Raw genomic sequence first — 25,538 nt, 5'->3', positions numbered from 1 at the left:
ACCCAGCCATGTGTCCACCCCGGTGCACAGCTGAGGAGAGGGGCTGGCGAGACCCTGCGATCCAGCCTCGTGCAGCCTGGCTCCAGAGATCCAGCTCAGGTGGGGAGATAGGGACACAGGGGGGCAACTTGGGCCCTAGGACTCTGTCCTGGAGCCAAGTTGACTATGAGCCAGTCAGCCCCTCCCAGAGTCTGGAGGTAGGGGTGGGAAGGCTAGCCGTGTCCCCACGCAGACACTGCTGGCTCACGGAGGCAGTGGCCAAATGTCAAGGTCAGGCTTGGGAGACAGGAAGGACAGCACCACCGTAGAGAATCCATCCCCCACCCGGCCAAGGCTAAGGACACACTGGAATGGGTTGCAGTGGTCAGGCACGTAGCGGGCATGGGCAAAGGGCCTGGGGCTTCAGGGGGAAGGGGAGGTAGATCGGCCAGTGCCCCAGATGATTAGCGTGTGGACTCCATGCTTAGAACACCAGACAGGGCCTCCCATTCTTGTTTGGAAGGAACCCAGGGCCTTGAACCAGCGAGGCAAGCATCTACCTCTGAGCAACACCTCAGTTCTTGATTGTAGAGCCGGGCTGGCAGGAAGGGGTGTGACCAGCTGCCTTCAGAGCACGACCAAGGCTCAGCAGCAGCCGTGAGGTCCCGAGGTCCGCTGGCTGATTCTTGCTGGAAGCCCAGCCAGGCTTGCTCGTCTCCCTGTGTTAGTGAGGGCCGCAGGCTGGTTTTCAGGACCTGTCCCACCTGACTAATCTCACAGGCCCGGGGTTTCTGCACAGACCTCAGGTCTGTTATCGGGCAGTGGGCGACCGAAGCAGGATGGCCTGTCCTGATGGACAGCCGGGAAGACGGGCCAAGAGTCGGCCTCCGTCCCCTCCTCCCGTGTCCTGCCGGCCAGCCGGCCGGCCGGCCAGCCCCTGTGGGTGGGAAAAATCATTTCAGCCATTCTGTGTTATCGTGGGCTGGCATAGCAGGCGATAGACCTATTTGTCTTAGATTATCAGGCAGGGGAGGGGTGCTGGTGGATGGCAGGGTCAGCCTAGGGTCAGCTCCAGAGAACAGCCTGGCAGCTGATGTCCTCCCAGTTCCAAGCCCCTCTGGTTAGACCCCTCAGGTCGCTGTGACGCCCAGGGCCTAGCCCTGCTGCCCCCTCCCCGACTGCCAAGCGGGAAGGGGGCAGAAGCGCCAGCATGGCGTGTTCGTGGCCGTCCTCCCTGGGGCATCACGGGTCCTGCTAGAGCTGGGAAAGGCCTGGGCAGTCGTGGCTAGAGTGAATGGTAGATCTCCAACCCAGGGGAGGAGGGGGCAGCCGGATCCCAGAGCCCCACCTTCACCCGGAGGCCCAGGCTGAAGACAGAGCCCACGTGACACGGCCTTGTCCCAGCTGGGCCAGCATCGGGGTGAGGACCTGGGCAGCGAGGAGCGAGTGGTGGCTTTCTAGAACAGTGTGTGGCATGTGAGCACAGCAGAGGCCAAGGCCAGAGTCTCACCACCTGGCTGGCTAAGCCCAGGGGCAGAGGGGTCCTCCGAGCGAGGGGTACCTCACCCCATAGGCCTGTGGCCAGCTGATGGCCGTCTCGGACATGGGGTTCAGAGGCACAGGCTTTGGTCAGCCGGGCCATGGGCAGCTGGCCTACAGGTAGGAGCTTTGACTGCCCCAGAGGTGCCGCCGTCCACACATGCAGACCCTGGCCTCAGGAAGTCCATCTCCTCAGCTAGCTCTGCCTTGACAGGAGGAAATGGGGTGCAGCTCCCCAGAAAACCCACACCGCCGCCTCATTCAGACACCCTCCCATCCTCTCATCCCACCTTCACCCGCTGAATGCCTGGCAGGGGAGAGTGGGCGGCTGGGCGGGAGGCTAGACTCCGCCCCTGGAGCGCAGCGTGGGTGGGGTGGCCGTGGAGGTGTGTGCTGGGAGCAGCGGCAGCACCCAGCGTGGTGCAGGCCGTGCCTCGGCCTCTGTACAGAGCTCCACTGGTGACCACAGCCGCGTGGAGGCTAGTGAGCAGCGCCTCTGTGCTGGGGACCAGGGTCCTACACCCGCTGCCTGTGGATGACAGCCGAGGGGTCCAGCACAAACGACTGTGAGGCCAGGAGAGGCTCCGACCAAGCCCAGAGCCCATGGGAGCACACGGGAGCCCTGGTTACAGGTGTGGACGCTGAGGCAGGCAGGCAGGCACGGTGGCACAGGAGCAGATGCCACCTGAGCAGAGTGTGGACAGCAGGCCACCGTGGGGAGTGTGGCAGGAGCAGGGCAGAGGGAGTGCCCTGCCTGGCTGCCTGCTGCTTGTGGCCCACTGACCTCACCCCCTTCCGGGAGCTGCTATCTGTGACCAGGGCAGCCTATCTCAGCCACAAGCCCTAATCGAGCCTGCTTCCTCCCCCGCCCGCCCGCCCACTTCCTGCACAGCCAGTGGCCCCCATGGCCTGCCCAGACATCAGCAGGGAGGTCCTGGGACGGCTTGGGGAGCCTCAGAGGCTGTGTTTCAGAAGCTTCCCTCCTAGGCCTGGCTGTGTGGTTAGCGTGTGCCATTCCCCCCCACTCACACCCCCCAGCCCATGGCTGCTTCAAGATGACGGCCACAGATGTATCCAGAGGATCCAGGATGCCAGGCTGGCCCTGTCCTGCTGGTGCCCAGTCACGGGTGAACCCCCCTGCTTGGGTCTGTTGGGTCTCATCTTGGGCTCTGGTTCCTTGTCTGTAGAGTGGAATGGGCACACGGCAGGGCAGGGACAGGTAGCGGTGTGTGCGCCGCCAGGCTCTTCCCAAGTCTCCAGGTGCCAGGGCCCTGGGGCACCTGGGCCCTCTGTGCTGTGCCACTGAGCAGTGGTGGGATCTGTCCCTCCCCTCTCCTGGTCTGTCTCTGTCACTCCCTCAGCCTAAGGGGCATTGTCCTTGTCACTGACAGTGGTATTTGTCTTGGGCCAGTCCAGGCCCCCCGCCTGGCTGAAACACAATGCCTCAGGTAGAATGGGAACCAGAACCTGACCAGCCCCCTCCCCCACCGGCCTCCAGAGCAGAACCAGAGCCAGGACCCTGCAGCCCCTTCCTGCCAGCGCCTGGGTGAGGGTGAGAGCTCCCGCCCGCCCTTATTTATTTATTTATTACTCTTCTATCTCTGTGCGTAACTTTTGATTTCCTCGCTGCGTTTTTCCATTATGGTGGCCACAAACGCTGCTGATAAGATCGGTCCCCAGAGATGGGACAAAGGGGCTGCATGTCGGATGGAGGACTGGTCATATCCTGCGTGAAAGGGCCCAGCAGGGCCTGAGATGAGGCAGATGCTATCACTGGGCTTATTGTGCCTGGGGGGGGGGTCTGCCCATCGGCCAGCCCCCAGCTAGGCCTTATAGGTTCCCAGAGCCATCCAAGGCCTCTGGGGCGCCATGGGCCTTCCTGAGCCCCTAAACTTACTCCAGAACAATCACTCGTGTGTACCTTGAGGCGGCGAGGACTGCCGCCATCATGCCGAAGACCAGGTTTTTTTTTCTTCTTCTTCTTTTCTCTTAAAAAAAAACCTTCTATGGCCAGGAGTTTGGCCTAGTGGTTAAAGTGCTTGTCTAGCATGCATGAAGACCCGGGTTCAATTCCTCGGTGCCACATACATAGAAAAAAGCCAGAAGTGGTGCTGAGGCTCAAGTGGTAGAGCTCTAGCCTTGAGAAAGTCCAAGGACAGTGCTCAGGCCCTGAGCTCAAGCCCAGGACTGGCAAAAAAAAAAAAAAAAAAATTCTAAAAAAAAACCCTTCTACCCGAAAGAAACACATTCTGCAGGGATCCATGAGGCCTTCCTTTCCCGGCAGGGCAGTCTCTCTGCCCACCCCTCCCCTGGTGATTCTGTCAGTCCTTCCCCCATCCCCAGGGCCAGCCTGCCCGCCCCACAGGCCTCCCTGCTCCCTCTGAGGGCCCTCCAGGACCAGCAGTGGTTCCTCCTCTGTGACTGAAGCAGACGTCCACGACCCACCAGAGGCTCTTGCGTGGTGAGATGCCACCAGGCATGGCGCTCCCATACCTGAGGCAGAGGCAGAGGCCTCCCCACTTGGCAAAGCCTTCGTTGTGCTGGCCAATGGGGCTGTGTGCAGAGGGCTGAGGGGAGGGACTGCCGCCCCTGTATGGCTCCAGGGTGACCCGCCAGGTGCCCGCTGCTGCCCCCTAGGGGTGGGAGCTGCGGGTGGACAGTGATGCAAAGTCTCCCCTCCTGTGCCTTTGGCCACTTCCCTGGCCCTCACTGACCCCCCTCTCCCTCCTGACTACTGAGGGCTGGTGGTGGCCCCAGAGGCAAGTGAGTAGAGAGGAAACTGCTGTTCCCAGTGCCCGGGGTTGGGCTACAGTCACAGATGGACAGGCCCTCAGCAGGCCGGGCCAGGGACTGAGCAGAGCTGCCCACCCTGGGGAAGGCCTGCACAGGCCATCCTGTCACACGGCAGGGTGAGGGTGGCCGGCCAGCTCTACCCCAGCTCCCACACCTCTAAGCCAGGAGCAGATGGATGGATGGCCCTCGGCCCATGCCGCAGGGAAAGCCCTTCTGAGACGTTAGCTTCCTGGGCCTGCAGTTCTTCAGCCATAAAGAGACAGAAAAGGACCCCTTACCTGGGTCTGGCACCAGACCCACTGCCCAGCCCGTGGCCCCTCGTGCTGGTGTTTGGCTGTGCCTATAAGAGACTGTGCTAGGGGCCGGGAGTGTGGCCTAGTGGTAGAGTGCTTGCCTAGCATGCACCAAGACTCAGGTTTGATTCCTTGCAACAACATACATAGAAAAAGCCCGAAGTGATTCTGTGGCTCAAGTGGTAGAGCTCTAACCTTGAGAAAGTCCAAGGACAGTGCTCAGGCCCTGAGTTCAAGCCCAGGACTGGAGAGAGAGAAGTGGGGAGAAGAGGGAGGGAGGGAGGCCATGTTGTACCCCACAGGAGTGGGACGGAAGGCCCTCTCCTCCCACCTGACCTCTGCGATCTGGCCCTGAGTCTCCTCAGAGGAGCTCAGCTCCCGTCCCCTGCCTGCCTGGGCCTTCCCAATCCCTCAGACACCCCTTCTGTGAGAGCTGGCTCTCCCCAAGTTAGGCCAGTAGAGCTGCAGAGTGAGGGTCCTCATGGGTCCCAGGCCCGGCGCTGGCCCCGCCCTGTGCAGCCTGCTTTTCCCAGGTCGACCTTGCTCTGCCATTCGCTGGGGCCAGGGTTCAGCCAATAGAGACATGGGCTATTGCTTCGTGTCAGAAAATCAATACTGGCTAGTGGTGCCCAGCGAGCGCAGGGGTGGGGGGAGGGCTGGCAGGGCAGCAGCACCAGGACTGCCCTTCTGCCCACATTGGGCTGGCTTCTGATCACAGGAGCCTCCAGGATCCAGTCCAGCTCAAGGCAGCCCAGACATAGACCACGTTCACCCCTTCTTGGAGGACAGCACCCAGAGGCTGACAGGTCCCCCCAGAGCCACCTGCAGGTGGAGCCTGTGGGGCAGGCCTGGCACTAAGGGAGGGGCCACTCGACTCCACTGAGGGACACGCCCCCAGAACCCAACCCCTTGCAGCAACCCCGAGTGCCAAGCCAGAGCAGGCCTCTTAGGGAGGCTCTGGGCTGGAGGTCTGGAGGTGACCCCCAGCCACACTGGGAGGAGAAATCTTCACCTGGGGAGGCTCAGGGCTTGGCACTGACTGGGCCAGCCCTGAAGAGCCATCTAAGGGATCAGGGCCAGCAGAAACTGCAGTCAGGTGGGGGGGGAGCGGGGGGGGGCACTGGAGACTGAGACACCTCACCCCCCCAGGCCAGGGCACGTTCCTCATCCCATCTCTGCCACCAGCTCCAAAGTGCCTCATTGTGTCTTAGGCAACGTGGCTGGCCGGGTGTGGACAGGGTTCAGAGCGGGCAGCAGAACCCCAGCTCCTAGCCACCTTGTGCCTTTGCGCCTAACCACAGAGTTCTCTAGAGCTCCTTCAGCCCAGGCCGTTCTCCCTCCCCCCCCCCCTTCTTCTTCTTTCCTTTTCTGTGACTTTTATCAAAGGCAAACAACAGGATCCCTGAGATAGGGCCGCTCCCCACCTGGCCTGTGGGAGCCGCAGGGCAGGGCCGGGCTGGAAGATGGGCCGATTAGATTAGTGGTGCTGGTGGTGACAGGTGGGCAGCCACATGCCAGCCACAGAGCCACTGTCCAGGGTGAGGATGTGTGGACCGGATGGGGCTTCAGAGCCCTCGCCATTAGCACAGGGGTGGGAACTGGCAGGGAGGGCACCCACTCACTGACACGCCTGTTCACCAGTCTCCCTGAGACCAAGCTGTCAGCCAGCTGCCCGGAGCAGGTGGAGAGCCGAGGTCTGGGAGGCTGCGGTGGCTGCCAGGCCGTCTGGGCTAGCCCTGCCTCCCCACTGGAAGGGAGCTCAGAGTCTGGTGTTTGTGGCTCCAGCTCTCTAGGGCCTGGTCAGGTCAGGGCGTGGCTTTAGGATGGAGCTGGAACCTCCTCCCCAGCCAGGAGAGGGGCAGCGCCCGGTACAGCATCGATGCCCCCACACAGCCAGGGGGAGTTCTGGCCATGCCAGCTGTCACCTTACAGGTGCACAGGGAATGCCACACTAGTGCCACCTTCTGCAGCTGGGTAAACTGAGGCTCAGTGTGCACACAGACGCAGAGCAGGACCTGGCCTAGGCCTATAGGTGCCAGACCTATAAGAACCTATAGGTTCCAGTTTTGCAGCCCCAGCACCCCTGCTCTGGCCGGAACCACCACCATCTCCTAGTGAGACTCTAGCTAGTGAGCCTGGACTGGCAGTGCCCGGTCCGACCTGTCCCTAGGGGACATCACCCAGGCCACAAGACCTGGTGGCATCCAGAGCACTGAAATCCTTCAAGTCCTCAACAGAGCATGGGGGACAAAAACTAAACCTCAGGACATCTGTTCCGGAAGGGAATGTGTGAGTTGACCTGAAGCAGTCCTGTCCCAGAGCTGGGCCTGCAGGCACAACTCGGTTCCTGAATGGGGACACTGACGCCAGAGCCAGAGGACCAAGCCATCGCACGTGGCCCTGCCTTCACAGGCTGTGCCGGCTCACTGCGGGCCCAAGAAGTCCTTGTCCCTGCCATGAGGCGCTGGCTGCTCTAGGCAGTCTCGCCTGGCCTCACTTTCCCCCCATTTTGCATCTTGCTGAGCAAGTGACTTGTCTGGGTGCCAGGTCCACCTCCACTCCTGCTTGCCCGGTTTGGGTCACGCGATGAGAGCAGGAGTGGGAGCAGGCAGTGGTGGGTCTGCGCCGTGGATGGCGGACGTCACGTGGCTGTCTTGTACACTGCACTCAGCACTGGAGCATCCCGGCACGAGCCACTGTGCTCCCTGCCTGGCCGGACCCTAATCCACCCTCGGGAGGTGTCTCCCGGGGAACCACCCGAGACCTAGATCAGGGAGGCGGGTGTCACAGCCCCACCTGGCAGATCTCTGCCAGCCTCCAGAGGCTGAGCATGAGGCCCCCGCACGCCCCCCTCAGTGTTACGTTTATCGGGCCCGCCGGCCCTCTGGCAGGGTGTGATACCCAAAAGATGGGTGGCCACTTGGGAAATGCCAGCCCTGCTCTTATCTGGGGGCTGGGTCCACAGCCTGATCTCTGATTAGGGTGGGGGCCGTTTGCCGTGGGTAGGCGCGGGCCGCTCTGCCTGCCCCCTCACAAGGCTTGTCTAGCGGGACCTGAGTGCTCCATGCGGGAGGACTGCAGGTGTCCGTGGAGGTCCATCTCTTGTGGGACCCAGATACCCTCGGGGCTGTGCACACAGTTCTCCTCAACCTCCCTGCTCCTACCTGAGGACCGCTACGGGCCTGCACAGCTCGGGCACCGCAGGCCCCCTCCAGGAAGGGTGGAGCAGATGTGGGCAAGCAGGCACCTACACCTGCCTGAGGGCTGCTCTGTAGGCCAGGCACACATGGGACTGTCCCTCACCCAGCTCCGGTGGTTTGAGCCAGGGCCAGGACTTAGATCCGGATAGCCACTGTCTCCTCTGGGATGGGGGGTGAGCATCCCGGGGTCCTCTCTTTCCTGACTCTGGGGGTGAGCATCCCGGGGTCCTCTCTGTCCTGACTCTGGGGTGAGCATCCCGGGGTCCTCTCTGTCCTGACTCTGGGGGTGAGCATCCCGGGTCCTCTCTGTCCTGACTCTGGGGGTGAGCATCCCGGGGTCCTCTCTGTCCTGACTCTGGGGTGAGCATCCCGGGGTCCTCTCTGTCCTGACTCTGGGGGTGAGCATCCCGGGGTCCTCTGTCCTGACTCTGGGGTGAGCATCCCGGGGTCCTCTCTGTCCTGACTCTGGGGGTGAGCATCCCGGTCCTCTGTCCTGACTCTGGGGGTGAGCATCCCGGGGTCCTCTGTCCTGACTCTGGGGAGATGAGCATCCCGGGTCCTCTCTGTCCTGACTCTGGGGGTGAGCATCCTGGGTCCTCTCTGTCCTGACTCTGGGGGTGAGCATCCTGGGTCCTCTCTGTCCTGACTCTGGGGGTGAGCATCCTGGGTCCTCTCTGTCCTGACTCTGGGGGTGAGCATCCCGGGTCCTCTCTGTCCTGACTCTGGGGGGGGAGGGGTGAGCATCCCGGGTCCTCTGTCCTGACTCTGGGGGGGGGTGAGCATCCCGGGGTCCTCTGTCCTGACTAGGGGGGGGGTGAGCATCCCGGGGTCTTCCGTCCTGACTCTGGGGGGGGGCTGAGCATCCCAGAGTCCTCTGCGTCCTTCTTAGGACCATGTGGCATTGCCGGTGACTCCTCCCAGCCCTGCGGATGGGCCCGCCTACCCTGGCAGCCAGGCGCCGTGGGGCAGGATGGGAGGCCGGCCGTGGCCAACACCGTGTCCTGAGTGGACCAGCAGAGGGTGTGTCCGTGGCCACTGCAGGGCTGACTTTCTTGCCTCCTAGCCCTGGCTCTTCCCCCGCACAGGCTGATAAAGGGGTGCAGGGCCTTCTCGGCCTCTATTCCTGGTCCACTGCCATCTTATCTGCCCGGGGGAGACAAAGGCCCAGTTAAAATGTCTCCGCAGGGCCTCCTGGCGTATTTACACGTTATCTCTGCCATTAGGCAGGCAGTTATCTGATAATCGTGCCCATTAAGGCCACAGCCTGCTCGATGGGGCTCCAGGAAATGGGGCCGCCACAGTGCTCCAGCCAGGGGACCAGGACAGGCCACGTGAGGCCTCACGGCCAGCAGCCCTGGCAGTGAGGCACGAGGTGGCAGGGCGTTGCTGACGGAGGGCGTGCGGCCTGGGAAGCCCCACCCGTGAGGGAGTGGCCCCTGTGGCCCCTGTTCTCCAATGAGGAGGCAGAAACTGCAGGAAAGCAGACGATAGCCCGGCGTGTGAAGTCCTAGAGTGGCACCCAAATCAACTCAAGCCTGGGACTGGAGACGGCACATGCGTCCTGTGTCCTGGGGAAGCCACCGTGGAGTCTGCAGGCTAAGCTGCCGCAGGGGCTCCACGCTGCACCCCGCCTCTGGGCTGCATTCCCCCAGCCTCTCGTCTCCCACGCTGGGCAGGACACACAGGTCACAGTCCTGGGGTGCAGGTGGATGTGTTACAAGGCTACAGTCCCCCCACTTCACACCGACCTGGCAGCAGGGTCCGGGAAGCCAGGATCTTCCCGCTGTGTCCAAGCCTCTCATGTGTGCCAACCCAGGGCTCCAGCTGTCTGCGCCAACCACTCCCATGGTCTCTCCAGTCTACAGCACCCGAGACCCCCAGCATCACTAGCTCTCCCTCTGCCCCTTGCCTGGCTGGCACCAGGACCAAGCCCTCACCCCGTCTATCTCTCCACAGAGGACCTGGAGCTGGAGCTGCAGGATGGGCAAAGGTGCGTGCGGGCCCGACTCAGCCTGGCTGAGGGCCTCACCTGGGGCCCATTCCACGGGAGCATCCAGACCAGAGCCTCATCCCCCGGGCCCCCTGAAGAGGTAAGAGACCCAGCCTTGGCTGCAGCACCAGGCCCCTGCCCTTTGCGACTCTGCCCTCTGGTCCCCAAGCCCACGAGCATTGGCCACTTTGTGTGGAGACACTCAGGAGATGGGGCCTGAGGGGGGGACCTGGAGGGTAGGAAGGGCCTTCTGGAGGCCTCCATCGGGGTGGGCAGAGGGCTGGGGCAGGAGCCATGCCGTGTGCCCTCCCGGGCTGGCTGGGGTGGGATGGGGAGGGGCTGAGGGGGGCGTTCGCATCCCTGCACTGGGGCTGGGGAGGAGGGAGACTCTGGGCTGGTGGGAGGCAGTGCCTTTTCTTCCCTGGTGAGTCCTTCAGCACAGAGATGGGTGCCATGGGTTCCACAGCCAGCCTGGTTCCCCCCGTGGCTCCTCTCCCCTTAACATGGCGCCCCTGCCTGGAAAGGGCTTTCTACAACAGCCACAGGCTGCTTGAGATGGGCTTTGCTGGGGGAAGGGCCCAGTGCACAGAGGGCGGCAACGTGGGGCGGGCGAGGCGGTGGGTGGGAGGAGCCCGTGATGGCAGAGCTGGAGAGGCGTGGCACAGGCAGGCATTGGGGCAGCTCCTCCCCTCGCCAGCCAGCGCGCTGGTCCCTCTCGTGGTCTGATGTGTTCAGCTGTGGCTCCGTCCTAGGTGTGCCCTGGCTGGCCAGTGCCACGTGGTACCAGGTGTCTTGATCGTGAGAGTCTAAAGCGGCCCTCTTGCTGGGCGCAGCGGCTCACACTGGTAACCCAGCTACTCAGGAGGCTGAGGTCAGAGGATCTCGGCTCAAAGCCAGCCCAGGCACGGAAGTCTGTGAGACTCTTATCTCCAGCCAGCCACCAGTAAACCAGAAGTGGTGCTGCGGCTCTAGGGGTAGCGTGGTATCTTGAGCTCAGGGACAACGCCCAGGCCCAGAGTTCAAGTCTCACAATCAGACAAAAAAAAAAAAAAAACGTGCGGGCTGGGGCGCGGTGGCTCACGCCCGTCATCCTAGCTACTCAGGAGGCTGAGATCTGAGGATCAAGGTTCAAAGCCAGCCCGGGCACAAAAGGACCTGAGACGCTTATCTCCAGTGAACCTCTAGAAAACAGGAAGTGGGGGGCTCGGCTCAAGGGTAGGGTGGTATAGCCTTGAGCTGAAGAGCTCAGGGACAGCGCCCAGGCCCAGAGTTCAAGCCCCATGACCCACCAAAATAAATAAATAAAGCTGCCTTCTGGGCACTGAGGTGAGGACAGGCTGGGGGCAGTGGACCTTCCAGGACCTAGGGGCTTAGGTTCTGCTGGCAGTGCTGCCTCACTTGACTGGGTGGTCTGTGCGTCCAGCACAGCTCAGGGGCCGTCCGCAGGCTGTGTGGCTGCTGGGAAAGGGCAGGTGGCTTCCTCAGCCCCTGGCGCCTGTGCTTAGGGCGCCTGCCCCACCTCCTTAAGTGGGGTTGAGTCTCTGATGTCAGAAAGCCTCCAGAGTTCGCCTGCACAGCCCCTCGGAGACCACCAGGCCACTCGGAGAGACAGCAAGAGGCTGACCCTGGACCGGCATGTCCATCACCAGTCTGGACTCCAGGACTCTGCCTTTTGGCCAGTTTCTCACTCTGGGTTCCAGACCGGCCCTGATTTCTCTATCTTTGGAACCTTTGGCAGGGTGTGAGGAGCCAGAGGGAGCCTTTGAACCCAGCCTGAAGACCCTCCTGCCTCACTCAGAGGAGAGGGAGACAGGGAACCGGCACCGCTGCTGGCTGGACCATTAAATGAAATCAGTGAGCCCCGAGTGGTGCTTGGCCCTGGGCATGCCCAGTGGGCCCTGTGGCCAGCAGCTCTAAGGATAAAGACTCTTGGCCCAGACAGGGACCCTAGGACAGCAGGAACCTTCCATGTGGGGTTGAGGCCAGGTGTCCGAGAGGCTCTGCAGGGAGGGAGTTCTGCGTCGCCGAGGCAATGGGCCGCCACTTGCTTTTGTGAGGTTTCTGGGTCGGAGGAGACAGTGGCAGCTGAAACTCTGCAGCTCTGACCTCTGACTTCTCTGAGTACTGTCTCGTCCATCCGTAGTGATGGACAAAGCAGGCATGGCAGAGAGCCCGATGGGTCGTGACCTGCCCTGTGCGTCTCTCCAGCCCGTGCAGGACAGACGCACGCTGCACCTCCCACATGTGCGCGGCCTGCCAGTGGGAACCACTGCTCCACATGAGAACACAGAGGCTCTGGCTGGGCGCGGTGGCTCCCGTCTGTAATCCTGGCTACTCGGGAGGCTGAGATCTGAGCTTTGCCGTTCAAAGCCAGCCTGGGAAGGAAAGTCCAAGACTCCAACCAACACACACACAAAGTTGAAAGTAGGGCTGTGGCTCAAAGCCAGCCTTATGTGAAAAAAGCCAAGCAGAGTCTGGGAGAGGAATTGACTTACCCAAGTCTCATCAGACTCAACCAGGGAGAGGTGGAGCCCACAGCCCCTCCCTGCAGTGCCGAGGCTATCCCCCTCCCCTCCTAGGCTCTGGGGCACAGGTCAGGGGTCACCGAGGGAGGTGGCCCAGGGTACAACCACTGCCTGTCGCCAGCCAGCCGGTATCAGGCATAAGATGGGGCCAGGAAAGTGGAGCTGGAGGAGCCGAAAGCAGAGAAAAGCTGGCCGACTTCCTGCCCCCTCCCTTCTATCTTACCAGAATTCAGCCCTGATTAACCCTTATCTCCCCAGCAAGCCGCTATCTCTGCCTTGGCGCCGAGTGTCCAGACACTCCGTACAGATGATTGATTTCTGAAAGATAGGCATGCTCTTCCGATACTTCATTGATTGTCTAAATATCTTTGCTAAGGTTCAGCAGCCCCCAGCTCTCCACTCACGCGGAGGAAGACATGGCCGCCCGCTCCTGGTCCTGTCCCCGCCAAGCCGCCCCTCTTCTCCTTCTGAGGGTGGGGGCTGGGTGGACCAACCCTTCCTGCTGTCCGTGGGCTGCGGAGGGGCAGTGCGAGGCGGTTACCCTCCTGGGATTGGTCCCTGCCCTGTGAGCACAAGTTGAAACGGTGCTGCCCCGTGCCATGCCTCACAGACTGGGCATCCAGGGGAGCGGGGTGGCCCTACGGCAGTCTCCATCTGGGGCTCATTTGCTGAGCTTCCCATCCCTGCAGAACCAGGCGCTGTAGAAAAGTCTCCTTAGAAGCCAGGCCCCGTCAGCTCCAAATTTAGACTGAGAACACGGCATCATCACGAGTGGGTGTGTGGGGGAGTGAGCAGAGGGACGGAGGATGATTACGTAGATGGGTGGTGGACGGGTAGATGAGTGGATGGGTGAATCGATGGGTGGGTGATGGCTGTGGAGGTAGACGGACAGTGAATAGTGGGGTAGATGGCTAAGCAGATGGGTGGGCACGTGCGTGGGTTCATAGATGGGTGGGTGATGGCTGTGGAGGCAGACGGACGGTGAATAGTGGGGTAGATGGCTAAGCAGATGGGTGGGCACGTGCGTGGGTTCATAGATGGGTGGTGGCTAGGAGGATGGACAGACACATGGATGCATCGGGTGGGTGTGTGGGTAGAGTGAGCACGCGGACGACTGAGCGGGAGGACGGTGGGCGGTAGCAGGATGGTGCACGCGGGGGTTCTTAGGTGGGTGTGGGAGTTTTTCCCACTCCCAGCCTTGTCAGATGGATACGTGGTGAACGGGTAGGTGGCTGAACAGGTGGTGATGAAGACATGAACAGCTGCTTCACCCCAGCTGACTGCCATCCAGTCCTGCACAGCTCACTCACTTGAGCCACAAGTCCACTCTAAGGCCTGTGGGCCAGGGGAGGCCCTGGGTGCCAAGCAGGCAGGAAGAGCTGGCAGAAAGGCCCCTGCTGGGTACTGAATGGACCACTGGAGCCCAACTTACGTATAGCTTCCAGCAGTGGCCTCCTGCCGGCCCAAAATGGCCAAAGCTCTCACCTGGGCCTAGTCTGAGGGGGTAGGGTGGCATGTAGAGGCAGCCTAGGGACAAACAGCTGTCCCTGGCCTTCCCAGAAGACCCAAAGGTCAGCACAGGAGTCACTGCCGGGGCAGACTGCACAGTATCACAGCAGGGTCACACTGGCCAGCGACCAGGCTTCTCTGTGAGTTTCACTTGTGTCTCTTGGTCATAGATCAAAATTCCAAAGGGACAGAGGCACGCAGGAAAAGACTTCCTCCCCAGACCCCGTTACAGTAGCTTCTGGGGCCCCCAGCCAGGTCCCCACTGGCCTGGGCTCCCGCTGCCCCCAGGCTGCAGTGCCTAGCACCTCACACCTCTTACCATCCTAAAGCTGGCCAGCCCATCCTCTGCCCAGAGGGGACAAAAGGGCAGCCTTATCACCCTGCTGCTGCCTGCTGGCTGTGAACCCCCCCCCATATGGCACTGAGCTCAGAGCCAGAGGTGCCAGCCATACTTTTGCCACCTTCCCCTGGTGAAGCCTCGTTGTGCCTACTAGAAAATGGGAGTTGCCTGGATGCGCCCATAATTTTTTCTAGGTCCATCCGTCCCTGCAAGGGATGTGATGACGTATTAACAAATAAGAGTTCATTGCTATTTGTACCCCATTTTGTTTAGCTACCCATCTGTTGCAGGTCAGCTGGGCTGTTTCTATAACTTGGCTGTTGCGAGTACTGCGGCAGTGAACGTGGACAAGCAAGTGTCTTTGTGGCCTCCTGACTTGTGGTCTTCTGGGTAGATGCTTGCCCAGGAGTGGCATGGCTGGGTTGTAGGGCAGTTCTGTTTTTTGAGGGACCTCCAGATGGCTGTCAGCAATTGTGGACACACCTGTCCAAGCCAAGCCTGGCCCAGAGCAGGCGGCAGCCAGGGAGGAAGGGGCCGCAGGCCGCAGCCTTGTGCTGCTATGGCTAAGAAGAACAGGACAGCAAGTGAAAACCCAGCCCTTCTCGGCCCGCTCTCCATCCTCCCCACACACACGGGGGGAGGGGGAGCCCCAGTACCTGCCACCAGAGAAGGGGGCTGTGTACAGGGCTGCTCAGAAACAGGGGAGGATGGGAATTGGGCTGTGCCATGAGTAGCAGCCCTCCCCATTGGCCCCATTCCTGAGCTGATAGGCTTGGGGGGCCAGGGGACGGGCGAGAGGACAGGGCAGGCTGGCACGGGGCCTGGATGCCTGGCTAGAGTGGGAGGCTGGGGCCTGCAAGCGAGCGCCCCGCTCACCTTTCCCCTTCTGGGGGCTCCTGCGTGTGGAGACCACGTCGGGGACGTGGAGAGGCGCTGCCCGCGCTCAGACCTCCGAAGAAAGGCTGGGTTGTGCAGCGTCAGCAGAGCTGCGCGCGTGGCTTTATCATGCTGAGAACACGCTGCTCCCCACAGCGATAAGCGGCAGACCGGCCGCAAGGCTGTCAGTCTCAGTTTGAGGGTTTAGAAATATTGGGAGGAATAATTAGATTTCATATCGTTACCGCAGCACCATCAGAGGATCAGGCAGATTAATTTTCTTACCCTCCTCCGCTCATTAATATTCATTAGAGACAAGGAAGGCCAAGGCAGGGGGGGCAGAGCCCAGTCTGCTCTCCAGCAGCCAGGCCAGGCACAGCTGGGGTGGGGGGGTCTCCAGCCTGCCCCCAGCCTGGCCTGTGGAGCCCTAGAATGGGAGGATTAAAAGTAGGGTACTCTCCTGATGCCCGCTGGCCCAAGGCAGCTCTTTTGGTGAGATTCACACCCTAGACCAACACTGAGCAGTTGCTGGCCTGGCCCAGTGCATCACAGAGCCCGAACGAAAGAGAAGGCAGCGGGCAGAGCTGACAGTGGCTCCTGACCAGACCCACGCCGCCCAGGCCGCCTTCACCTATCCCCACTCCCAGTGTCCTGGCAGAAAGTTGAGGTGGACGGATGACTCGCCCAGGATTTCCCTGGGAAGTGGAGACGGGAGGAGGCTGTTCAGACCAGCAGAGGCCAGGCCCACATCACCGCGGCGGGGTGGCAGCTCCCCTCCCAGGCTCTCTCTGATCCCCACTGGCTTATCTCCACACTCCAGTTCCATGACCCAGCCACGTGGCAGCGAGCAGGTGGCACGGAGCCACCTGGTCAGGCTGCCCGACCTGGCTGTGCGCTGTCACTGGGCGTTCCCAGCCCAAAGGCCTTGCTATGTGGATGGGGTCTCGGGGCAGAGGAATTCCACAGGGGCACAGAGGGGTCTCGGTGGGGAGGCCAAGCCAGACTGGAACTTGTGGTCCTCCCCACAGAGGCAGCCAGGCCCGAGGAAGCTGGGCACAAGCCTGGCAGGGAGGTGCCTGTCCCCTAGGGACGCCTCATGGCCACCAGCCTGCCTCCTGCCCAGCCTTGCCACCCCTCCAAGGAGGCTGGAGGGAGGAGTGGTGACCCTGGGTTTGGGTTCCAGGCTGTAATGAGCAAGTCTGGCCTTCTGGTGAGTGGTCAGGCAGAAGGATGAGGGTGCCCATGGCACCCGCTGGCTGGGCCTGACGCGAGCCATGCAGGAAGGGACAAGAGCTGGGGGGGGGGGCTGTGGCCACCTGACACCCAGGGCAAAGCAGAGCCACCACCTCAATCTGGGCCCCACCCGGCCCGATCCTCTCCCAGCACCAGGCTGTCTTGGGACCCAGCCATTGGTGTTTCCTCTGCTGCTGGGCAGGAGGCCAGGGTGCAGGGATCAGGAGATGGGCAGCCTCCAGGCCCCGAGGGCCCAGCCCAGTGCTCGTTCTCTTCCAGTTCTGGCCGTACTGCCCAGAAACAGTGGCCTGGTCCTAAGCTCGGCTTCTGGCCCTCCCAGCCCGCGCTGGACTGCTGGCTGTGGGATGGGGCTGTGTGGGCACCAGGGGCCTATTGTCACCTAGAGGAGGGGCCAGGACAGTGAGCAAGGACAAAGGCAGGCCTGTCCTCCTGTGCCTTCGGGAGGGGACTCTGCTACGGGGGGGAGACACCAAGGCCCGAGAGAGACACAAAGTCCATCTCTAGGGATGAGCTGTCCCCTGGACCATGTCCTTACCCCAGAGCACTCATCTGGAGGCACGCAGGGCCTCCAGGGGGTGGGATGTGCCCCTGTGCAGGGGCAGGCGGGAGAGAGCATAGATCTGGCTCCAAGTCAGTCTCTATGACCTTGAGCATACTGTTTGACCTCTCTGGGCCTTGCCTGGAGTCCCAGCAGGGCTGCCAGGATGGACATGGTGCCCCCCCTGCTCTGTGGGCTGTCAGACCCGGATGGTGCACAGCAATGCACTGTACAGCTTGCCTGCAACCTGGCAGCCTCACCGGAGCCCCAGGGGCTTTTCCTGTGCTGGCTGACCACGCCCCATCCCTGCTCTCCCTAGGGCCCAACCCTGACCCTGAAACTCGCAGATGAGGCCTGCTGGCTGAGGATGCTGCCCCAGGCCCCGACTGAGGCTGAAGCCAACTCTGAGATCTACAGGAAGGGTGAGTTTCCAGAGCCTCCCTCCCCGCCTTCCGGAAGGCGGAGGGTCATTTGGCTCTGCCTGTGCCAGACCTTAAAGGAAAACCAGGCCCTCAGCACCTCCACAGCCACCAGTCTGGGCGGGCAAGGGCCCCTCCCACAACCTGCACTGGGCAGCTCATCAGATCCATTATGAAAGAGCCCTGGTCTATGGGGCAGGGGTCCACTGGGCAGTGCCCTGGCCTCCTAGGGCCGCAGTGGCCTCTGCTTTTCAGCCCCCAGTGGTGAATACTCTGACTTCCTGGGGTCCACTTCAGGGCAGCAACAGTGCCTGGAAGCCCAGGGTGGGTGCAGGGGTGAGGACGGGACCAGGACCGTGCTGGCTACACAGACCTCAAACCACCCATGTCCATACATTTGGAACCTGGACGTGTTGAGGGCTAAGGCCAAAAGCATCCATTATACCTGGCTCCTTGAACCTCTGAGGGCTGTAAAGGGATCTCTCACGGCTCTGCATCCCCAAGGAGCCTCATTTCCTAGAATGTGCTAAGAGGATGGTCCTTGACATCGAACCTGAGGGGAGAGAGCACTGTAGGGCATCTAGTCTACCAGCTAGCCTAGTCATCTGGGTTTCTGCTTGCCGAGGCTGCCCCCTGCAGGCCATTGTGGGAACCATCTGACCTAACTCCTTCCCAGCAGAGTGGGGGGGAATCCAGCACCCTACCACCTCAGCCACTCTGATGGAGCAGCCCACGTGGCCACTCAGGGCCCTTTCTGGTTGCTCTCCACCTATCTCATGTACCACCTCTGTCCTGGGAATGGGACAACCAGATCAGCCCCCTTCAACACACACACCTGCACCCCTAGGGCAGGCGCCCTGCCCAGGAGACCGCAGCCCATCCAGAGTCAGAGCAGCACTCAGGAGGCCAGCACACCTGTGAGCTGGGGTAGGACCACTCTCTGCTGTGGGTCTTGCGGCACCTCTACCCTGGATGCACACAAGGACCCCAGGGTTCCATGGGGACAGAGGAAGAGAACAAGAGCAGTTCGGCCCAGCAGTGCAGACAGCTGTGCCTGCCTCCCTCTCGCAGATAATGCCCTCTGGTGCAGAGTCACCAAGCCAGTGCCTGCAGGAGGAAGCCTACACGTGTTCCTTCTGGCTGAGCCCCACGGCACCCCCGGCCTTCCCATAAAGGAACCAGCAGAGCCCGAACGCCCAGCCCCAGTGCACACCGACATCCAGCTGCTGCCCCAGCAGGCCGGCATGGCGTCCATCCTCGCGACTGCGGTCATCAACAGTGAGTGCATACCCCCCGGCACACATTCAGCACACTCCAGGTCCTGGGTTCAACTTCCACATTAAGAAAGGGAAAGATCGGGCCAGGAGCATGGCCCACTGGTCGAGTGCCTGCCTAGCATGCACAAAGCCTTGGGTTTCATTCCTTGGTTCTATATACAGAAAAAGCCAGAAGTGGCATAGTAGCTCAAGTGGTAGAGTGCTAACCTTGAGAAAGCTCAAGGACAGCGCCCAGGCCCTGAGCTCAAGCCCCCGGACTAGCAAAATATAAAGGGGGAATGGGGACAAAAACACGAGAAGGGGTAGGAATGTATGTGAAGGAATGCACCTTCCAGTGAATATAACTGTAGCCCTTTTATTCATTACAATTTAAAAAGGAAAGGAAAAGGTCTGCCCCACACTCGGGCATGATGCAGCATCTGAAGAAGAGCTCCCAGCTGGTGCCCGGGACAGACAGAGGGCCTTCCCTGTGGAGAGCTGGGCACAGGATCCCAGGGGGTGGCAGGGAGGGTTCGAGGCCTAAGACTGCAGGCAGAACCAGAGGAGGGAGGGGGCCCTGCATTCAGACGTGGAAGGGGCAGCTCAGTGCAAGGACCTAGGGTCCTCAGAGCCCAAGTCACTCAAAGGAAAAGGGCCTGTTTCTGAAGGCTTGTCTGAGCCCAAACCTGACTCCACCGCCCTCTCCCCACACGTATCCCCGCCAGCAGGGTCCCCGAGCAGTTTTCGAGCAGACTGTCCTGTCCCTGCAGTTCACAGGGTGGTTTGGAGGACTGGCAGTACCCCGGTCACTTGTTCAGTGTCCTGGCAGCATGGGGAGTCATCGGGGATCCATGGCCTGACTTGTAGGGACAGGCCCTCCAGAGCACATGAGCCCTCAGCAAAAGGGTCAGACCCAGGTGGTGAACAGCCTCGCCAGATTGCCGCTGCCAGGGCCCCACCTTGCCCCGGCCTGGGAAATGCACCCTGAAAGGACCAGGCTTCTCCCCAAAGGCAGAAGCACCCTCACGCGGGGCCCAACGCAAGGGCGTGCAGACAAGAGGCCCAGAGGCCCTCTGCTTCTGTCTCCCGAAGTCAGGGAAGCAGGAGCTGAGCATCCCCCCCCCGGGGGGGCACAGGAAGGGCCCTGACCTCTGGCCTGACAGGGACCACCAGCCAGCGAGGGTCCTCCACCCTGGATCAGAGATCACCTGGCCAGGGAGTCACTGGCATGTGGCCTGCTGGGCAGAGAACTCACCCAGGGTCCTGTCTGTGCTGAAGCTCTGTGGTGTATGTGGGTTCCCACACACCTGTACACACACCTGTCACACTTGCGTGTCCACACTCCCCCTCACAGGCCCAGGTGTGTCCTTTTGGGACTCAGTGTTGGGCAGGGCTTCTGCCAGTGGGGGAGGTCACGGAGAGACTCTACCCCTATCCTGAGCAGGTCACCAAACAGGCTGGTGGGAGAGCACTGCAGGGAGGGTCCAGCCCTGAGAAGGGTGGACAGGGGATCCCCTGAGGCCGGACCTCACGCTGTCTCCTCCCCACAGAAGACATCTTCCCGTGCAAAGACTGTGGGATCTGGTACCGGAGTGAACGGAACCTGCAGGCCCACCTGCTCTACTACTGTGCCAGCCGCCAGCGTGCTGGGTCCCCGGCTGCCACGGCCACGGAGGAGAAGCCCAAGGAGACATACCCCAACGAGCGCGTCTGCCCCTTCCCCCAGTGCCGCAAGAGCTGCCCCAGCGCCAGCTCCCTGGAGATTCACATGCGCAGCCACAGCGGTGAGTCTCCCACTCCAGGGTGCCGCCCGCCCGACAGGCGCTCGGGAAAGGGCACGCTACCACCACGCACCCATGTGGCCTCCTGCCATGCCTCTCAGCCGAGCAGGTGCTCCCAGTCAGCGAGAGCTGAGAGCTGGGGACCAGGGGCCTAATGGGCTCCCTACCAGTAATGGAGGCCGGGGATCCCGGGCCCTTCGTGGGCCCTGGAGCCAGCACCTCACCCCGTGTTCCAGGAGAGCGTCCCTTTGTGTGCCTGATCTGCCTGTCAGCCTTCACCACCAAGGCCAACTGTGAGCGCCACCTCAAGGTGCACACGGACACGCTGAGCGGTAGGTGGCGCCGGGCGGGCAGTGCGTGGGGCTGGGCTGAGGCCCCCGGGCCCTGACCAGCACAGCATGGCCCGCAGGTGTCTGTCACAACTGTGGCTTCATCTCCACCACAAGGGACATCCTCTACAGCCACCTGGTGACAAACCACATGGTGTGCCAGCCAGGCTCCAAGGGTGAGATCTACTCGGCGGCTGCAAAACTCCCAGTAGGTGAGCAACCTGCACTTCGGCCCGGAGTGTGTGGGGGGGAAGGGGGGACTCCAGTTCAACCCTGGCCCTGGACCCCTGCCCTCCACCAGGCCTAAGGTGTGGCCCTGGGGTCTCCTCCTAGACAGCATGGCCGGTTTCCAGCAGCCCCCAGCCCTGCAGGGCCCCCTGGCCCCTGCGCCCGCCTCATCGCCCGCCCTGGACAGAAAGGCCCCGACCGCGGCCACCAACGGAGAGGCCCCCGCAGGACCCCGCCACGGGGGCGGCCGCGAGCCCCCGGCGGCCCCGCGGAGCGTCGAGGTGGAGGCGGCGGAGGAGCCCGAGGCGGCGCGCGCCCCGAGTCCCGGGGAGCCCGGGCCGCAGGCCCCGAGCAGGACTCCGTCGCCGCCCAGCCCGCCGGCCGTCAAGGTGAAGGCCGAGCCGCCCAGCCCCACGCCCGGCTCCAGCCCGGGGCCCGGCGAGCTGCTCTTCGTGCCGCCGCCGCCGCCGCCGCTCGTGTTCGGGCCGGAGGCGGGCGCGGCCCCGGGCCCCGCGGCGGCGCCGCAGGCCTCGGAGATCCTGGCGAAGATGTCGGAGCTGGTGCACAGCCGCCTGCAGCAGGGCCCGGGCGGGGCGGCGGGGGCCGCGGCGGGCGCCACCTGCTTCGAGTGCGAGATCACCTTCAACCACGCCAGCAACTTCTACGCGCACAAGCGCCTCTACTGCTCCGGCCGCCGCGCGCCGGGCCCCGACGACCCCGCGCCCGACGCCGAGGCGGCCGGCCGGGCCGGCGACGGCAGCCCGAGCCCGGGCAGCGCGGCGGACGACGCGGAGGACGACCCCAGCCGCACGCTGTGCGAGGCCTGCAACATCCGCTTCAGCCGCCGCGAGACTTACGCGGTGCACAAGCGCTACTACTGCGCCTCCCGCCACGACCCGCCGCCGCGCCGGCCGCCCGCGCCCGCGCCCGCGCCCAGCGCGCCGGCCCCGGGGACCGCGGGCGCCGCGCCGCCCGTGCGCACGCGCAGGCGCCGCAAGCTCTACGAGCTGCCCGCGGCCGGGGCCCCGCCCCCCGCGGCCGTCCCCGCCCCGCACGCCGCGGCCGGCCCCGCCCCCGAGCCGCCCGCCGAGCCGCGGCCCGGGAGCGGAAGCGGAACCGCGGGCGCAGGCCCCGCCCCCGCGCGCTCGCCCGACCCCGCCCCCGACGGCCCCATCGACCTGAGCAAGCGGCCGCGCCGCCGGCCGCCCGAGCCGCCCGCCGCGCTGCCGGGCCTGGCCGACTACCACGAGTGCACGGCGTGCCGCGTGAGCTTCCACAGCCTCGAGGCCTACCTGGCGCACAAGCAGTTCTCGTGCCCGGCCGCGCCCCTGCGCGCCGCCGCGCCCTGCCCGTACTGCCCGCCCCACGGGCGCGCGCGCGGGGACCTGGCGGAGCACCTGCGCCGGGCGCACGGCCTGCGCGCCGCCCGGCCCGCCCCGGGCGCCGAGCCCGCGGCCGAGCGCGCCCCGCGGGACAGCCCCGACGGCCGCGCGCCGCGCTCGCCGTCCCCCGACCCCGCGGACCCCGGCAAGGCCGCGCCCGCGCCCGGCGGCGGCGCGCACCACCGCTACTGCCGCCTGTGCAACATCCGGTTCAGCAGCCTGTCCACCTTCATCGCGCACAAGAAGTACTACTGCTCCTCGCACGCGGCCGAGCACGTCAAGTGACGGGGGCCGGCGCCCTGGGAAGACGCCTGCGCCGCGCGGCCCCCGACGGGCGCGCACAGCACGGACGCCCCGCCGGAGGGGCCTCGCCCCCGAGCACCCGCCGGCTCGGCTCCCGCCCCGGCCTGACACCCGCGGAGCCTGTACGCACACCTCCCTGGCAGGGCAAACCTAGTACAGTTCTGCTGTCTCTGCATGGTGGTCCAGTGCCTGTCCATCAGCTACTCAGGACATGTCAGGGAGAAACACGAGTGTAAGGCCCGAATAGGCCAAGGTAGCAGTCTTAAGAAAGAAACAAAGAAAGAAAGAAAAGGTCTCCACCGTGCTGGGACACATGGGGGGAAGCCTTCGTGGGCGAGCGGCTCCAGGGTGAGCGGGCAGGCCACCCCCTCTCCCACCCAGCCAAGCTGCAAAGGGTGGCAGGACCGTGCCTGCCCGGCACCCTCACCTCTGCCTGGACCGCCCCAGTTTCCCCGAGCTCTGTGAGCTCAGCACACAGGCAGGAGGAGCCTGTGCCCTCACCAGCCTGAGGGCTGCTGGGTCCCCACCACGGGGAAGGCCGCCTGGGGAGAGGCTGCTCCAAAGCCTCACAGGCCTGCCTCACCACCGGACGCTGGTCCATGGCCTCCTAACCCGGCACACCGGGGCTGGGCCCCAGCCGCCCCCAGCACCTGCACGGTCCACCCTTCCCCTCCTGCAGGAGGCCAAGGCCAGCCCCACCTCTGCAGGGCTCCAGGCGCTCGCATGGCCTTCCGTGGTGGCCACGTTCCCCAACACCCATCTGTTCCAAAAGCCTCGCCTCACACTCCCCAAGTCAGCTTCTGCCATGAGAGCCTCGGGCCAGCTCAGGGCTTTGCCCCCACCAAGATGCCCTACCTCCCAGCCCTTCTGCCCTGCCTCTCCCCAGGGGAAGGTACAGCAGCACCCTGGAGCGGTCTTCAGTCCAGCCGTGCCTCTTCTCTGCCCCAGACTTCTTCTCTTTACCCAGACACCACCGACTGGGTGGTATTGCTCCAGCCATGCTCAGCCCCTCACCTGTGCAGACCCTCCCACGGCCTTTCCCAGACCCCATCCATCAGTGACAGTTCCCAGAGCCAGCAGCGCCCCCCCCCCCAGCCGCCACAGTCCTCACCTAGGGTGACACTGGGTGCTTCTATTGTTTTGCTTTTGTTTTTTTATTCTCAATTGTGGGGCGTGAACTCAAGGTCCCAGCACTGTTCCTAAGCCTCTCTGGGCTCGAGCTAGCTCTCCACCACCTGAGCCACAGCTCCACGCTGGCTTTTTCTGTTTAGGTGGTACTGAAGACTCAAACCCTGGGCTTCATGCATGCGAGGCAAGCCCTCCACCACTAAGCCAATTCCCAGCCCAACTGGGTGCCTCTAGGGGCTCCCCCTGGTCACCAACACTCAGGACCTGGCTTGCTCCCTCACTGACCCCTGTTCCCAAGAATAGGACCTCCAGGGACAAAGCTGACACCCTCCCCCACTAACCCCCTGCTCCAGACTAGTCTGCCTGTAGCCATACGCAAGTCCTGTTCCTGTTACCCCTAACCAATGTCACCAGGCCACCATCTCTTACTGTCCATGGAGTCAGTGCTCAGGGCACAGCACTCGTCTGGGCTGCTGCACTTGCTGAACCATCCCAGCCCCGTTCCCCCCATTCTGCCCTCAAGTCAGCCTGGAGGCTGCCCCAGCCTGCTTTACCCCAATCCAGAGTGTCCCCCTCTCTTCTTCCCTGCCCTGCCCTGCCCAAGGACACTTACTCCCTCCTGCCTGAACCTGAAGCTGAAACTCAGGTCTGCTGGCTAGGCAGGCAGAGCCCAGCAGGGACAAAGCGCCCTGCCCACACCCCACAGTGAGCCCACGAGATGGGCCCAGGAATCTCACCTTCCCAGCCCCTTCTCCCACCAGGCACAGTGCCCAGCCTTTCTGCTGCCCTGTGGCTGGGACACTCCACGAGACTATCCTGTGGTCCCATGAGGCCACCCACCTGCCCCTGGCCCCTGCAGGTTGGGTTGTGGCATGGCCAGATGCTGGCCGGGGTCTGATGCCTGGGCTCTCCACCCTGTCCTGCGGAGAGCTCAGCTGACACCTCCCCCCAGGCGCCATGTCCCAGGACACCCCCGTTTGGTCTGGAGTGGTGCATGCCAGCAGCCATCCCATCCTGGGAGTGTGCATTCGTGCACACCCCCACACACACACTTGCGTGTGCACTACCCCAGGCCCTTGACTCTTGGCACCACACCTGGTGGAGACAGCAGGGGGCCATGGCAGCCACCATGCCAGGCTTGGTGCTGTCTGCCCCTTCCTGCGTGCCAGGCCTCCCCATGGGGGGGTACGAGGGAGGGAAAGAGCACCAGCACCCCCCACCTGCCCCCTTCAGCCCTTCGGACACCTAGGGGAGCACGCCTGAGCCAGCTTGAGGACAGACCCCAAGCAGGAAGCCTCCGGGCCAGGCGGGCCTGTAGTGGACACTGCACCCCGTTTGACACCGCTCCCCTGAGCCATGGGAGAGCGTGCACCCGCAGCAGCGTCCCCAGCAGCCCTCTGGCAAGTGAGGTCTGCACAGCAAGGGCTCAGGGTTAGCACCCCTCCCTGGCCGGGCAGGCGGGCAGCTTCCCGCCCAGGGAACGGGCGGCCTCCCTGGAGGGCAATGCTCTGGCCCCATTCAGCGGTCTTCCACATGAGCCCACACCCAGCCTTCGCTGAGCCTGAACCCTCGGCACAGAGCAGCTGGGTGCCAGGCGTGTCCCTGAACAAAGATGCCGATAAGATCCGTCCCAGGAGGACAGGAAGACCTTCTCAGAGAGCACGGCTAAGCAGAGGCTTAGGAGACCGAGAGGAAGGGCAGGAGACAGAGGTCCCGGGCAGCCAGGTGGCCCTGGAAGGGACACTGGACGCATATCACCACCCACTGGGGCAGAGCCAGGCCTCTAGATGCAGAAGGGCCTGCAGCCAGTACACATACCTGGTATTTCAGGGTGCTCTCTGTACCCCTTTACTCCCCTCCGGCTTAGGAGCTGCAG

The 25,538-nt window shown here is 63.2% G+C and overlaps 1 protein-coding gene across 1 annotated transcript in view; it reads left to right on the top strand.

Annotated features, from left to right (window-relative positions):
* The window catches only part of Zfpm1 (zinc finger protein, FOG family member 1), a 51,384-nt gene extending 28,555 nt beyond the window's left edge, over nt 1-22,829 (top strand). The window contains exons 4-10 of the mRNA XM_090357139.1: nt 9,761-9,894; nt 17,156-17,258; nt 18,327-18,533; nt 20,062-20,295; nt 20,529-20,624; nt 20,702-20,833; nt 20,955-22,829. Coding sequence (XP_090213265.1) covers nt 9,761-9,894; nt 17,156-17,258; nt 18,327-18,533; nt 20,062-20,295; nt 20,529-20,624; nt 20,702-20,833; nt 20,955-22,516 — 2,468 coding nt within the window. The 3' untranslated portion in view covers nt 22,517-22,829. The remainder of the gene's footprint in view (nt 1-9,760; nt 9,895-17,155; nt 17,259-18,326; nt 18,534-20,061; nt 20,296-20,528; nt 20,625-20,701; nt 20,834-20,954) is intronic.
* The last annotated feature ends 2,709 nt before the right edge of the window (nt 22,830-25,538 follow it).

This window comes from Megascapheus bottae, chromosome 24, assembly GCF_031878675.1.
Source record: "Megascapheus bottae isolate mThoBot1 chromosome 24, mThoBot2.hap1, whole genome shotgun sequence".
NCBI classification, from domain to species: domain Eukaryota; kingdom Metazoa; phylum Chordata; class Mammalia; order Rodentia; family Geomyidae; genus Megascapheus; species Megascapheus bottae.
The sequence above is the reverse complement of the archived record's forward strand: the minus strand, read 5'-3'. Positions and strand labels throughout refer to the sequence as shown.